General features: G+C 41.3%; 1 protein-coding gene across 1 annotated transcript in view; it reads left to right on the top strand.

Moving 5' to 3' along the window:
• AIFM3 (AIF family member 3) overlaps positions 1–17028 on the top strand; it is a 114242-nt gene that overhangs the window by 52790 nt on the left and 44424 nt on the right. Inside the window, exons 2-6 of the mRNA XM_088475119.1 lie at positions 5411–5629; positions 9201–9414; positions 10760–10869; positions 13354–13463; positions 16278–16322. Of these exons, the coding sequence (XP_088331245.1) occupies positions 5599–5629; positions 9201–9414; positions 10760–10869; positions 13354–13463; positions 16278–16322 (510 nt within the window). The 5' untranslated portion in view covers positions 5411–5598. The remainder of the gene's footprint in view (positions 1–5410; positions 5630–9200; positions 9415–10759; positions 10870–13353; positions 13464–16277; positions 16323–17028) is intronic.

Below are 17028 nucleotides of genomic sequence, written 5' to 3'. Positions count from 1 at the left end.
ATCCCAGGGAAGATAATGCATTGGTAATGGACACAAGTAAATGCATCTGTCACAGATCAGTTCAACCTTGTCCTATGATAATAGTATTTATTCTTTATTAACATTTTACTTTACTTAATGTGTCCTGAAGAAAAAGACAATTTGATAATACTTTATGTAATACTGACGTTTGAGTAAAAAAATTATTCAAACACTTGTTTTTTTACAACTAGTAACATTATATCCACATTTAGAATTAAGATCACATTAACATTTTCAGGTCTATTTATGACAGGAAGAAAAGCGCTATCTCCGGTGGAGACCGTTTCTCTTTATCTTTGAGGGGTTACCGCCTTGCTGTCACCAAACCATGGGGGCACTTACTGTATTTAATACCGTATGTACCACCGCTAGCCTCCTTTCTGTATGGCCATCTCAGAATGGGGAAAGCAGGAAATGAAGGGAAAAAAATATATATATTTTTTTTTTCCTGACACTGAGGATGGCACTCCCAATATGTAGAATAAGTAGATCCCGGGTGCCCTCCGTGGGACAGCGATAACTCCAATACAAGAAGCAAATCGGCGGCACTCCAGCGTAAAAAACACGCTTAAGCAGGATATTACATCAATGTTTTGATGCTGTATTGGATAGTTTTCAAGATACAAAACACAAATACACTTACTTTATACCCATCACCACACCTCGTGTATTGCTGCGGGTTCCGGGTCCAGCCAAGGAGCGCACACATATGACGTCACAGGCGCAACCCATTGCCGAAGTAACCATAGTGATTTGCTAAAAACAAATGAATAGCAGCACATTGGCAATCAGAAACCATGTAATCTCATCTATTGCTGGTACAGATTGCAGAATATCCTCATTCCACCACATGAAAATATTGTTTAAATGACATAACCTGATACAAAACGTCATCATAAACTGTTCATAATCACTCATGAAATAGAGACAGCAGAAGTATTGGCAAAAACATGATCAGGGTACTAGCAACGCAATCCACTATACATACAAAGTACCAGAGAACCACACATATCTCAATCTAAATCATGTCCCCCACTAAACTCTTTGAGAGACATCCGTAGAGGATGAGAGGACAACTAAATATACATTTAGGCAGAGCATCATATAGGCGAACCCGTAGTAATTAACGAGAGTTGTATAGCTCAGGTAAGTCATAAAAAGTAGTAAAAGTCCTAGGTTTTCATTCAAACCTTTAGGTTGAAGTGTTCCCAATTTGTGAATCCAGTGGGATTCACGCTAACAATTTCTGGGATCAATTACCTCCTCTAACTAGAGAGGGTATATGATCTATGATAATGTATCTAAGGGCAGACAGGTTGTGACCAGCCTCCGGTTGGTCACTAGATCCTGATGTAATTGCCGACCTAATGGCCGACCGGTGTAAGGCCTTACGTTCTCGCAATGTCCGATCAGTTGTGCCCACATAACTAAAGCCACATAGGCAAGTGATCATATAAATCACAAACTTGGTAGTACAAGTGACCCTGTGTCGGATAATATATCGTGTACCGCTATGTGAGTAGTAGAAACTATCCCCAGTACTGCATGTTATCTGCATGTTAAACAGTTTAAGCACTTATAACAGCCCTTCTTGGCTCTCTTGGCTCTGAGAAAATGTTCTTCATTCTGAACCCTAAGCTGACCAATATCCGTTTTAATAACCCAGTCTCGGATGTTTCTCCCACGGGTATAACTGGGCATTAAAGAAATTTCTGACAGATTAAGGTCACTGTCTTTTTGCAAGATGGGCCAGTATTCTTTTGAAATAGTGCATATATCTTTGCTAAGACTGTTATAGTGGTTAACCCAAGGTAAACATTTCCCCTCCTGTTGCCTATGATTACTGGGACCTAGCAGTTGTTCCCTCTGTGTCAGCATGGCCTGATCTTTAGCTTTTAGAAGGGACTGTCTCTTATAACTTCTGTCCAAAAATTTATAAATCATCTGATCAATTTTCTCAGAAGCTACATCAGAATTACTACATATTCATCTAGCAAGTAAAAACTGGGAATAGGGTAGCTCAAACTTAGATGACCTCGGATGGAAACTATTCACATGTCGTGTAGTGTTTCTGTCCGTTGGTTTGCTAAATAAAGATGTAATTAACTTTGTGCCATGTTTACAAATCTTCACATCCAGTAAAGTGACACTAGTTTCATCCACGGTATAAGTGAATTTAATGGGACTGCTAGAACTATTGTGATTATCCATCAGGTCAATAAACTGTTCCTTGGTCCCGGACCAAATTATGACAATATCATCAATGTATCGGGCGTAAAATTTAATACATCCCGATACACTGAATGATGAAAAAAATATACCTTGTTCGGCATCAAACATGTACGCATTGGCGTATGATGGGGCCACATTCGACCGTATCGCACAGCTGCTACGTTGTAAATACATGCTGCCATTAAACACAAAGTAATTGTGTGTAAGAATTTATATCAAGCAATTTGGCGACAAAGGCAACATCAGGCCCATTTTATAGAGGATTTCCACTAATCAATTCCCTCTGAGTTGGGAATAATATGTAGAGTTGGGAATAATAGTGTGAAGATTCGAAACATCAACACAAACACAAATGCCGTGCAGTCCATTACGGCAATCATCCTGCAGTGACTGTGTCTGTATTTCACCTGTATAGTGGCTGCGTACTGTGTACCTATATTAGTGATCACCATTTACTCCTCATATCACCCTGGATTTGAATCTGAGAGCTACCCCCAGGTCTATCCTGTACTATTAACGATCATCTATATATGATTACCAATTGACATTTCCAGGATTGAATCAAATGTGTGGTAGACACAGTCTGAGAAGGAGCTTAATAAACGGGTCACTGCCCATTCCTAAATAGGAATTGAGATTTCTGCTATATTACAGGAGTGTGACTCTAGCATAATAAGGACCAGCATCAGATTAAATATTCCACCTACTGCGCTCACAGCTGCCTTTTTATTTCTATTTGTGGAAACATTTAATCACCTGGCCTACAATAACGCTGAATAACTCTCATTACCACAAAGATTTATTTTTTGCAATTTGTGTATCAGTTTTGCTTTTTAGTGACATTGTTACTTTTATCTGCATCAATTTTCTTGTCTGTTATAACTGTTTGTATTGTATGTATTAATATGTGCTAATATTTGTAGCTTGTTTAATTAAATCATTTTTGTTCTTATTTTAACCACTTATTTTTTTTACTGATCAAATTGATATTATATAGTGACAGCGCAGATTTTTGTTTTTGTCTGTTTTCTTTATAATTCAAACGTACACAGAGTTTGATATCTGCTGCAGTCTTATATATTGTCTTATATGCTTATATGTATTTTTGTACTAGTGTTAAGCGCCAGAATAAATCTTTCTGTCTATACAAACACATCAAACAATTCTCAGGAATGTCACCAACAATTTGTTCAGAGAAGTTGTCATGTCTAATAGGTAATCAGAATGACCCGTCACACACGGTTGTAGCAATGTGTCTAGAAATACGGAAGTTGGCTGGAACAACGACCCCTGGGCCCAAATGTTTGGGCGTCCGGGGGGATTTTCTAGACATTTATGTACTTTTCGAAGTGTGTGCAATATCGGAGTAATTGGATAGCTGGGTATCATTGTATCACACAATTCCTGCGAAATTATACCCTCACTAACCGCACCTTCCAAGCATCCTTATAATATCTCTTTATAACTAATGGTCGGGTCAAAGTTTAAAATCATATACACTGACTCATCACTAAGTTGTCACATGATCTCAGACATATTTATCAAGCTCTTGTATTACTACTGACCCACCTTTATCGGCGGGACGTATTATGATGTCAGTGTATAATGCCAAAGATTTCAATGCTAAAAACTCCTCTTTATTCAAATTATAACACTGTAGCCAATACATTTTGCAAAAGTACAGTATTGTGCTACAAAGTTGCTGCACACTTACAAGTCTGATTATGACAAGTCTCTTTTTTTTTACTTTTAAAAATGTATTATCTTTAACATTGCAACACTACACTGAGCTATGGGCCTGAGTCAGAGATGTAGACTAATGCAAACGCATTTGCGAATATTGCCTCTTAAGAATTGCTAAATTATGCTAATGCATTAGCCGGAGGAATTTGTATTGAGGCGCCCACCGGAGCCCTCGCAGCTGCCCGCAACTGTGCACACAAACGCAGCATTGGACGCAGATTCTGAAAACATTGACCCCTCGAGTAAGTCTATGGTCACTCAGATTGGCCGCCGTAACCGAGACACTGGAGGTTTGTTCTCTTCGTGCGAGATCGCAGTCGCTGGCCAGTTCACACTCAGGAAACTGCCCCAACACGCCCACATTTTGTCCGGAAATTCCCTTTAACCACCCACAAAACAGTCTCTTCCTGTCAATCAATTGTGAATGAATCCTCACAGTGACCTAGATCGCAGTTCATTTGCCGCACATGTGCAATGCGCTGTGACGCATGCACAGATCACCGATAATCACTCAGCGGTGTGAAAATCAGCATAACGTTTATCTCTGTATCAGGTCCCATGTGCAACTAAATAAAGTCAAATTACAGCTGCTAAGTCCCCCATGTAGATTGATATTTCTCAGCTATTCCTTTTACATGTGGAATTGAACAAACTTCATGATGATTAGTTCTGAATAATAATTATATGGGATTACAGTGTCTCCTCCATTACTTTGTTGTGCTGTTGGAGAGATGCATTGGTTGCATCTTGATGCTGTAACTTACGTAATCAATGTGAGCTCCATGTAAAATACTTTATGCATTGATCCATGAATATCTTGTAATTGAATTTTAACTGCGGCTAGTTTACTTCTGTCTTAAATGTGTCTGCTTAGTTATGGTGCGTACACACGTAGCGATATAAATGAGCAATTTGAACAATTCTGATATCGTTATCATTCAAATCGGTCATTTAAATGGTCCATGCCAACTCACCATCGACCAGCAATGCGCGGCCACTTATGGACGATAGCGATATCGTCCATCGGCTGTGCATGCCGGTCAACTTGCTCGATATCGAGCAGGTTACTATAGGGACCCGTGATTGTTGATCGAAGGTCATTATAGTAGTCGGTGAGTTGGTGGTGTGCTGGATGTTCGATATCGATCATCCAGCACACCAGGGAGGGTGCAGGACGATCAGCCAGCGATATCGTAACGCTGGCTGATTGCTACGTGTTTATGCACCATTAGATAGATGACCTTTTGAACATACTGTAACTTATTTGCTGCATTTGACACTCAAAGGCAAAGATGGGGCATTTGTATGTGCTGTTTAGGCTCTATGGCAGATGTTTGTCCTACTTTTCTGTTTTGAAAGTAAACCCTGATCATGGGTCATCCACCACATAATATAATTCTTGTATCTTATACAGGTTGTGGAGAAACTTTGCAGCATGAACAGACGGGCTCTTCCAACAATACAGATGTCCTTTGTATTATGTTCCAGGCTTTTTTAGCATCCATTCAACTAAAGCATGGCTTAACAACATCTTATCCGGGATCTGTTTGTACGGGACCATTGTATGTTTGGTGCATTTTCTTTTCTCTCATATAACTCATCATGGGGAGATGCTTCTCCAAACCTAAACCAGGTGAGAACCCATTAGTGTTACTTTGCAACTTGCATGTCAAACTGCCATGGACAATGATCCAAATCAGACGTGCAGACTCTGCGGGGCTACAGCTGGTAGGAATGTTAATTCTGCGCTCTTGCAGGGAGGATTAAAGAACGCTCTAGGTTACAATTAATCCAAGGAACATGTTACTTTGCTTTCTTTCACGTACAGAACATTCAGCTGGAATGGGCACAGAATGTTTACTATAATGAGCTTGGGCTGATATATTTTGTACTCTGCAAGTCTAGGCCATAACAATGATAACAATTCCAAATCCCATCACTCTTGTAGCAGTGGGGAGCAGTTTAATAAGCACATAATTTGCCAGATGATGTTAAAAATAAAAAACAATTATTTTTAATTGAAAAAGTAATTAATATAGTTTTATAACTTTTAAAAGAGCTCTTAGTAATAATAAAGGGGAACATATTTTTGCAACCTAGGCAATGACCATGTTAAATGTAGAAGACTGTAAACGAACTTTAACCGTTAAAAATGGCAGCGGTACCCAAACTATGTGGAAGGTTCAAGTTTTAGGTTCTTTCACTTTTATGCTGTAGACATAACTGAGTTTTTTTTTTTAAACACTGTATGTGCTTTTCTGTGTATTTTGTGCAAGATAAGGCAGTAAGGATAATGGTGGGTACACACTATAGCGATATATCTGCAAATCCAGTGATCTGCAGATACGAGGTATGTCTATTAAATAACGAGACTGATTAAATAACTCATCTTTATTTATTGGTATTACAAATTTAATGTTTGTCCCCTTCAATATACTCCCCATTTGCACTAATACAGCGCTGTAGTCTTGTTTTCCACTGGTGGAAGGCATGGAGCAAGTCAGTTTCTGTTACTTGTTTCAACATATCTGCTGTTTTCTTCTTTACAGCATCAACTGATTCAAAATGTGTCCCTTTAAGCACTGATTTAACTTTTGGGAAAAGATAAAAGTCGCAACGTGCTAAATCGGGCGGATATGGAGGATGTTCAAGTGTAGTAATGTGATCGTCGGTCAGAAACTGCTTCACAGAAAGTGCATTGTCCTGGTGAGCAGGCGCATTGTCCTGGTGAGCAGGGGCATTGTCCTGGTGAGCAGGCGCATTGTCCTGGTGAGCAGGGGCATTGTCCTGGTGAGCAGGCGCATTGTCCTGGTGAGCAGGCGCATTGTCCTGGCGAGCAGGGGCATTGTCCTGGCGAGCAGGCGCATTGTCCTGGCGAGCAGGGGCATTGTCCTGGCGAGCAGGGGCATTGTCCTGGCGAGCAGGCGCATTGTCCTGGCGAGCAGGCGCATTGTCCTGGTGAGCAGGCGCATTGTCCTGGTGAGCAGGCGCATTGTCCTGGTGAGCAGGGGCATTGTGCTGGTGAGCAGGCGCATTGTCCTGGTGAGCAGGCGCATTGTCCTGGTGAGCAGGGGCATTGTCCTGGTGAGCAGGCGCATTGTCCTGGTGAAGAATAAAACCATTTTTCCACAGTTGCGGACGTTTCTTTCTGACTCTTTCTCTCAGCTTTTTCAAAACTTCCTTATAATAATGCTGGCTAACCGTTGTGCCTTCTGGAACCCTTCCTTGCAAAATTGCACCCTTGATATCTAATTTTTTTTAACTAAAAATGTCAAATTGACACGTTGTTCAACTTTTAAACTTAGCATTTTTTTCGGCACTCTACAGAAAACACAACCAAATTAAATGGCGATTCAGAATCAACTGAACGTCAAAGAGTGTTGCTGCTTGTCATGCAGGTTCAGACAAGTTCAAGGTTACTACGTATGCGGTTAGAACGTTACTGACTGCTTTGTTTACTAGGTGGAATCACAGTCTTGTTATTTTATAGACATACCTCTTATATCTGCAGATGACGGTCGTTCATACACACTGCACAACCATCATCTGCATGCTGCATCGGGTTGGGGCGGGTAGGGGGCGTGTCCCACCCCCCACCCCGCAGCTGCCGCAGATCGCCCGTACACACTTACCGATGAACAGATATGTCTGCAGAAAAAAAATTGTGATGCAGCCAGGGGTTTCCATCCCCTATAAAATATATCTGGAGTTTAATAAAGGTGTGACATATATTACATAAGAGCAACTGACCGGGGTCACAAACCAGAATTTCAGAGATCAGCTGATCGGAGTCTTTTTTTTATTTTTTTACACTGTGATTAGCACTTCGGTCTATCAGACATGCACCCACTCTGGGCTCTGTTTTCCCTGTATGTAAATTTACGAAAACGTCTCCAAAAGCCCTTTTATACATTTAAGTGAAACTAAAATAATGTTAAAAGGGTGTGAAAACATCCCTTTCCACATTTTTTTAATTAATACGAATACGAGCCCATTCATTATTAAGTACCCGAGAGGGCTGCCTTATATTCAGCAAAATCCAAAAACTGAAAGGAGTTTGCTTGCGAGAACCATCAATAACTTCAGATGGTGTTGATTGATTCCTTGAGCCCCGCTCCTTCCTATGGGAAGGAGCTCTGGGGTTGCGAAAAGGGATCTGAGCGGATACCTCCGCCACCTTTTCACTATGAGACTGGCTGCTACACACGTGTGATCACAGGTCACACATGTGCAGAATGCCGGCTCAGTAGGGGTTAGTAACACTGCTACTTCTGTAGCAGTGTTAGGGGAATGCGGGGAGACACAGCTGCTTTTCTGAGCAGCTGTCCCCGCACCTGAGCAATATTGAATTGCTCCGGTACTTAAGTATCCACTGCATCAACTCCTCGCCCCCGATGATGAATAGGCCTCATAGTAATCAACACTCCTTCCCTGAAGACAGCTCTCAATTGATGCCGATACCTTTTTATACAGTCCAGTTATTTGTACCATTTTCTAAATATGTGCACCACACTTTCTTTGAAGCAGTAAGTACTGCTTTATATAAACAACTAACAAGTAGACAGTGACTGGGAACTAGGCAGACTTGCTTTTACAGAACTGCACGGGGTTGATTCATACACAGGGGTGGGCCAGTTATAAGAAAGCAACTCAAGCTGGGTACACACTAAACGATTGTGTACCCAGAGATGCGACCCACTATCCAAGCACTGACGGGCTGACATATTAGGCTGTCCGTACACACTGGGCGATATGGTGCCCGACCGCCTGATATGCCAGCCCCTGCCACATAGCACTGCATGGGATCGTCAGCCGCATCGCCTGATCTCCCTGCATGTACAAATGATCAGGCGATGCGGCTGACCACCCACCGGAGCGCGCACTACACGATATAGTGCATAAACACTGCATGATATTGACGATTTGTCATTCCAATGCATCGAAATCGGCCAAATCGTTATCAATATCGTGTAGTGTATAGTGGGTCTCAGCTTTTTTATCTGGTGTCTGTAGTAAAGAGCAAAAGGAATGTTTTACTTTGTAATAGACTAGCAGATTAATAAATAAGGTGTTTTATATTACCCCTTCATGCTGTATATGTAAAACTGCAAGCTTTGCTGGCCTCTATCATTTCTCAAAGCATTATTAGTATTTTATTGCAATGGAGCAATATACACAATGTAAAAATGCTGTTTCTTTTGCAGTTGAAGTAAAAGTTGAAGTGGTTCTACCTGAAAAAGAAAGGGAAAAAGAAGAAATGTCTGCCAATGGGAAAGCCAGTCCTCTTGCATATAAAACAAATGGAACAACTCGACACTATCACCATGAGGAAAGACCCATTGTCCTCAATCCCTACACAAACCCCAAAGATATGGTGGAAGCCTCTGTGTGCCATGTAAAGGATCTGGAAAATGGACAGTATGTGTTAATATGCAAATGCTCTAACTTGTTTTGCTGAAATTTCTGTAGCTGGAAACACAATTTATTCATTAGTAAACAATACTGCTACACTGTTGCTTTACAATTAGTGGGGTAGATGCATCAAACCTTGGAGAGAGACAGTGGAGAAGTTACCTAAAGCAACCAATCAACTAAATGACATTTCATACACAGTGCTAGATAAATGACAGAAGCTGATTGGTTGTTTTGGTCAACTTCTCCACTTTATCTCTCTCCAGGTCTTGATATATCTCCTCCAGTGTGCCCTCATAATATAGTGCCCCTCTCTCAGGTTTGCATATACTTTGACCATTCTTTGTTTCTTTTTCTAATTTTACTTATTACTAGTTGTATAATTTATTATTATTATTATTATTATTATTATTATTATTATTATTATATTGCTAGACTTGAATGAGTGTCTAACTGGCCTATTTATGAAATTGAGAAAATACCTATCTCTGTCAAAAACACCTGTTTGTACCTCTCTTTATCTATTATAGGACAAACCTAATTCAATAAAAAAATGTTTCATTGAAATAAAGCATTTTTTTTCCACATGGGAATTATTGTAATTTTTTTGTTGCTCTTTTTAAATATTTTTTCTATACAAGCTTTCAGCTCCACTGTACATATGGGACCCAGCATACATGGCTATTTCCCTGGAGATGCTCTGAGAGGAGTAACATCCCGTAGTTTTTTTTTAATTGTGTGACTTAGCATCGCGGATGCAGCAAAACACCACTCACAGTGTACTAGAGACGCTGGGCTATGACTTTAACCGCACAGGAATTAGTTATACACGCGTACACAGTTGCAGATGAAGCACAATGGAACGTGGCGTGAGAAAAAGCTGCGACTGCTGCATCGTAGCGCTTTGTACGCAGGGCCTGATTCAGACCATCACTGCTACTGCATGCCATGATAGTCTGAATCAGGCCCACAAATTCAGACTCAGTTGCACACAGATATACAAACATCGCACATCAAACTGATCAGTGCAATCTACCAAAATAGTTTTGTGACTCCCAGTTGTTTTATTTATCCAAATAAATTGCAAATTTTGAGCAAGAAAGACGCTTGGCGCGACCGAGACACCGAGGCCTAGTGCGCTGAGAGAGGCTATTTGCCATGACTTGAGCAACAGTGTGTGAGGACACCTCTGTATGTTAATGAATAGTCCTGTAAGCCTCTTCAAGCAATACCGAAGTTAAATATTGTAAATGTGCAATCTTTTAGCACTAAAGCATTAAATGTACTTTATTTTAGCATTTGCAAAGATATTTTTTGGTTTGCTAATTATTTTGTTTATGTTTATCACTAGGATGCGGGAGGTTGACTTGGGATGTGGTAAAGCTTTGCTAATTAAGCAGAATGGAGAATACTATGCAATGGGACACAAATGCCCTCACTATGGGGCGCCACTAGTGAAAGGTTTGGATTTGAGTAATACTCTGTATTCTCAATGTCTCCACATTTCTGTTGGTGATAGACTGCATAGCCTTTAATACCCTCTTATCACCTTATCTAATGCCATTATGTCTGTTCTGTGACTCTCCTACTATACTATAATAACCTTTTTATCTGAACTTTGTTGACCACTGAGATTTGGAGAATGAATCATTTCACATACACTGGGGTTGAGAAACAGTTCTCATTATCATTTCCTTTTACTGTTTCTTCTGTACATAAGGTGGCCTATTGCTTATTATCATTACTCATTAACCGTTTAAACTTTCCTTATCTCCTCCTATATCATTACATATGTTTGGTGTCCTGTGTCTAGACTGACTAAAGCTGACAGAAGCTGAGCAGTGAGCACACATCAGAGAAGCAGGGAAACTGACTAGCATGTTAGGCACTACAGAGAGACGGACTCTGATTGGCCACGTGTGTAGCAGATATGACCAGTGGTGACTGTGACTGCGCCTATCAGCTTGCCCCTTGAACTGCACTTGACTACTGGGGGCAGGGCCACTCCGTTTCGGCCCTGGCTTCTACCTACATGTTTTGTTTTTTTTAATGTAAAAAATAAATGATTCACCCGGCCGACAGGCGGCCCCACAGGTGTCAGCCCACCTGGAAACTTCTCAGTGAGGTCTGTGGCCAATCCGCCCCTGCTTATATCCATTTTAACCAAGAATAGTCCCAGATTTTGCCTATTCATTTCTATACTCAATGCATGAGACCATTTCCAATTGGAACAACTAACTGCATCTCACAGGCTGTGTTTGAAAAATGAAAGTTGGGAGCTGATTGGCTGGCACCTAATCACTTTTCACTCTGTCTCCTGACACTGCTTAGTAAATAGACCCCTTGGAGCCGCAATCAATTTGAGCGGACCCGGCGAAACTTAAACAAGCGGAAAGTACTGTCAGATTTGGGGAAATCAGCCTGACACCCCCCAAAAGATGCTCTGACATGGGGGTTCCCTATGATACCCCCGATTTGGCTTGCTGAAGGTATTTGTTGTTTTTAAACGGGCTCAATAGCTGCTAAATAGCGTTTTTGTATAAGTGGTGCAGAATAGTATTCAGGATTTTTTTTTGCAGAAAATAACTTATCCCAGCAAAATTTGGGGTACTTGAAAATGGGGGCCAGCATATTTTAAACTTGCTAAAGTTAAGTTTAAAAAATCTTGAAAAATCCACCTGCTGCAAGCCCCTGCAATGAAAAAAAAACACTTGGGCCATACTTGGGGACCCCCCCAGAGTCAAGTTCGCTAGTTTTTAACTTTGTCTCCCAACATTTGTTTCTTTTTGCCCCCAAATTCATAGTAATTTTTTTTTGGGGTGTTCTTAAGTGTTTTTTTTTTTTACATTTTGACACAGTTTACCTTTGGGGGACTGTCTGAAGGCTGCATGGGGGTTCCCGCAACGTTGCACCCCAAAACCCCAATTCTGCACTTTTTTTCCGCCTGCTATTCATAGGCGAAACTTTTCCGCCTATTACATTGCATTGACTTTCCGCCTAGGCGAAAAGTCTTCCAAATTAAATATGGAGTAAAGTGAAAACAGGTGAAAATGACGTAATCGGCGAAAAGTTTCCACCAAAAACGACTTTTCACCTCAAATTGAATACGGGCCTTAGACTTTAATGTCAGCGGTTTCTAGTAAAGTCAGAGACTATGTTATTAAGATTAATGGTTTATACATGACACTTATTTTATTTATTACCAGTTATTTATATAGTGCACACATATTCCGCAGCGGTTTTACAGAGAGAATATTTGGCCATTCACATCAGTCCCTGCCCCAGTGCAGCTTACAGTCTATATTCCCTAACACATGCGCGCACATGGGTTAATGTTTGGTAACCAATTAACCTATCAGTATATTTTTTTGGAGTGTGGGAGGAAACCCTACACAAGCACAAGACAGGGAGAATATACAAACTCCACACAGTTAGGGCCGTGGTGGGAATTGAACCCATGACCTCATTGCTGTGAGGCAATAACGCTAACCATTACTCTGTGCTGCCCAAGTGTCATGTATATATCATTAAGTATATACATAGTAATCCTATGAAAGATGATTTACATAAAGTGATTTTTATTATTTCTGGTGATTGCTCCCATTTAGTACATATATTTTGAATTTATAAAAGTGTAATAATATAAAATTGAACAAAGTAAGGATTCCAAGAAATTACCGACAAATGAAGTATCTGTATATATGGCCGAATATGCTCACCCAATTAACTAAATACTTCCAAAGACATATTTGCTCAGTGTTTCCAGATATACCTCCATTTTTAGGAGGAGGAGGGTGGTTAGTGGGATTTTGATACATCCCCTTTTCCATTACCAATTATTACTCTCCTACATTCTCTTCATATATCTAGAGTTTGATATAATTTACCTGTGATCTCCTCAAGATGGAAGTGACTGATAGCATTTTTGTTTTCCTAACCAAACAGGGGTGCTATCTCGTGGTCGAGTGCGTTGCCCATGGCACGGGGCATGCTTTAACATCGCAACTGGTGACATAGAAGATTTTCCAGGCTTAGATGGTCTGCCAAAATTTCAGGTACATGTTACAAATTGTCAGGAAAAAGTATGTGTGTTCCATAAATCGAACAGGTCCGATGGGTTGTGCTCTGTTTCAGGGATAATAATTGTGTTGCTTTGTAGTGAGGCTAAGTATAAAATTTGACACCATGCTCACTTTCCAAACGGCTTTAATGATATTCATATTATGTGTTGTATGAGACATATAAACACGCTATGAATTATTATGTTATTTTTTTTTACCCCCACCGCCACCCCCCCATTGTCTTCTTTATATTTTATTGTTTATCAATCATATACTAACCATGTGTTCCTGCTGCTCACCAATATTACTGGCGTTCCAGGCAAGATAGAGAACAGGGATACACTCTGCAATCATTTAGGTTCAGTGGCTTAAATCAGGGGTCATTGTTTTAGCTGGGATCCCATGTGTTAGCGTGCCATTGTTCTGGAGCCACCTGTTACACTGAACAGAGGGCCTGGTTCAGACCCGGTCGCAAGCGCTGAGCACTCGCAACCGGGTCGATGGTGGCCCAGAGCGCATGCGCACGACGAAGCCGGCTCTGTCGTGCGCATGACCCGGATAGCGACGGGCAAGCAGTCGCTCCGGGTCTTGCACCAAAGGGGGCCAAAGTATAGAGCGAGACCCTCTTCTTTGTGGGGATAAAAGACACTGGGCCTGATTCATATATGTATGTAAAACTGATAGGTTACATACATATCCTATGGTGGGGCCTCTGCGCATGCACTGGACCCGTTATGCGTATGTGAAGAATAGGTCCTGTGCTCATGGTCGCAGTGACTCCTGATTGATAGGCTGCAGCTGTTTGGGCGCAGGGAGGAGGAGGAAACGGGATTCGTTCCACAAAACAGAGGTGTGTTGTCTCTGTTTTGTGGGAGTGTCAAGCTCAGGGCCTGCGTCATCTGACACAGACTTCCTGGACCTAGCAAAGGGGTTAGGACAGCCAGGTTGAGAAAGCTTCGACTTACGTACGGCCTGGCTGATGGCAGCCACCTCCCAAGAGTTCCCCATAAAATTTCAAGACATTTCTGAGACCGTGCTTCAATTGCAACTGCGATTCTGTGCGGACAGACTCTGGACACATGAGCAGTGAGACTTAGACACATGTGCAATAGAAAAATATTGTTCAACTGCATCTGACTCAGAATCATGCCTATAGACTATACTTATCTCTCCGCCAAGTGCCGCAGAAATCACTAGAGATCTGTGCATATACAATACAGTGCAATACCAGGGTCTGCTTGTTTCTTATCCTTACTCAGATCACCACAGATCCACCCAAATCCTCCCATTGGCTGGTGCAAATGTCTACACCCCTGCAGGTGCTGCTATCTTGGCCTGCAAAATTCATGCCCTTCCCCAAACAAAGGCTGCAGACCTGCAGTGTCCCAAAAGTCAGGGTGTGGGCATCACAAAAGACAATTGTAAGCATAGTTTTAAATTTTTAAGATTTGTAAATGACACTCGGGATCATACTGAATTCTGTAGCAAAAAGTAAGCTGAATGAACATAATAAGTAACCATGATAGATGTGTTAGTAAGCCCGTACGCTGATGTGTTGGTAAGCCCGTACGCTGATGTGTTGGTAAGCCCGTACGCTGATGTGTTGGTAAGCCCGTACGCTGATGTGTTGGTAAGCCCGTACGCTGATGTGTTGGTAAGCCCGTACGCTGATGTGTTGGTAAGCCCGTACGCTGATGTGTTGGTAAGCCCGTACGCTGATGTGTTGGTAAGCCCGTACGCTGATGTGTTGGTAAGCCCGTACGCTGATGTGTTGGTAAGCCCGTACGCTGATGTGTTGGTAAGCCCGTACGCTGATGTGTTGGTAAGCCCGTACGCTGATGTGTTGGTAAGCCCGTACGCTGATGTGTTGGTAAGCCCGTACGCTGATGTGTTGGTAAGCCCGTACGCTGATGTGTTGGTAAGCCTGTACGCTGATGTGTTGGTAAGCCTGTACATTGATGTGTTGGTAAGCCTGTACATTGATGTGTTGGTAAGCCCGTACATTGATGTGTTGGTAAGCCTGTACGCTGATGTGTTGGTAAGCCTGTACGCTGATGTGTTGGTAAGCCTGTACGCTGATGTGTTGGTAAGCCTGTGTATGAGCATTGAGGAAAGCACCTATCGGCTTCAGATGTAATTTTTCAATCAACCAATCACAAGAGGCTTTGCTGCTGCTGGCAGTTGTAACCATCATATGTGTATGCTTGCACCAGCTCTCAGGCACCCACAAATGATATGGCTACAGAAAGGCAAATGTGCATTTTACACTCATTCCCTCCCCTGTTCTATCTCTACAAGAGTAAGGAGGAGCTGGTACATAATATACATATGGATGTAGATATACACTTCTTTTGTGGGCATGTGCAGTCCAAAATAATTTTTTTTTGTCCGCTTACAAAATGGCCTCATCTCAGCATGATGTTTTCTAATGGTCTAACCTTCAGTAAGTACAAAAATATTCCTATAGTGTAGCATTTTAATTTTAAGGATAGATATAAAGATTGCGGAATAGTATGTAATGGGCATTCCATGTGATATGGGCAGCATGTTATCTGTATTGGATTAGAAGAGTTCCTTGAATTTGGGATTATTGGTCACTCTCTGCAATGAATATGCCTTTTCACATCAAAGCTGTTTTTCAAATCCAATATATCAAAATGCAGCATACAAGTACATTCATTACATTGTAATGCAAGTTAGGGCTTTTGATAACTAGCAATCAGTCAATGTAAGTATATTCTTAACACATATTTAATAGTTTTTTTATGTATTTCTTTTGTATTAATATTGTTTGTATGTGCTTTGCAGGTTAAAATAGAGAAGGAAAGAGTATATATTCGTGCTAGCAAACAGGCAAGTAATTGTTTTAAAATATTCATAACATTGTCAGTATAACCTTAAACTATGCTGAAACAATCTATGGTGCAGTTTGGTAACAGCCAGGAATGCATTATACCTTAGGGTGCTATCATGGATCCTATGCAGGGTCGGATTAAGTTTGTGGGAGCCCCTACCAATAAAATTACATTATGCCACACAGTGCCCCCATTATGCCACAGTGCCCCCAGTATAAACATTATGCCACACAGTGCACCCAGTATGTTACACACTTCCCCCGAGTATACAACACAGTATGCCAAACAATGCTCCGATTATTATTATGCCCCCCAGTATGCCACACAATGCAGCCAGTATTAATCTTATGCCCACAGTGCCCCCACTATGCCACATAATGCCCACAGTATTAATATTATGCCCCACAATGCTTCCCCAGTATGCCACACAATGTCCCCAGTATTAATAGTATGGCCCACATTGCCCTCCACTATGCCCCACAATATCCCAGTATTATTATGCCCCCAGTATTAATATTAAACCCCACAGTGCTGCTCCAGTATGCCACACAACATCCCCAGTATTATTATGCCCTACTATGCAACACAATACCCATAGTATTAATATTTTGCCCACAGAGCCCTCACCAGTATTAATATTATGCCCTACAGTGCCCCAATTTTAGATATTATGCCCCATAGTGTTGCCTCCAATATTATTATGT

The sequence above is a fragment of the Taudactylus pleione genome, unplaced genomic scaffold (assembly GCF_031769625.1).
Source record: "Taudactylus pleione unplaced genomic scaffold, aTauple2 ptg000162l, whole genome shotgun sequence".
Lineage (NCBI taxonomy): Eukaryota > Metazoa > Chordata > Amphibia > Anura > Myobatrachidae > Taudactylus > Taudactylus pleione.
Note: the sequence above shows the minus strand (reverse complement) of the source record. Positions and strands in the feature narration are given on the sequence as shown.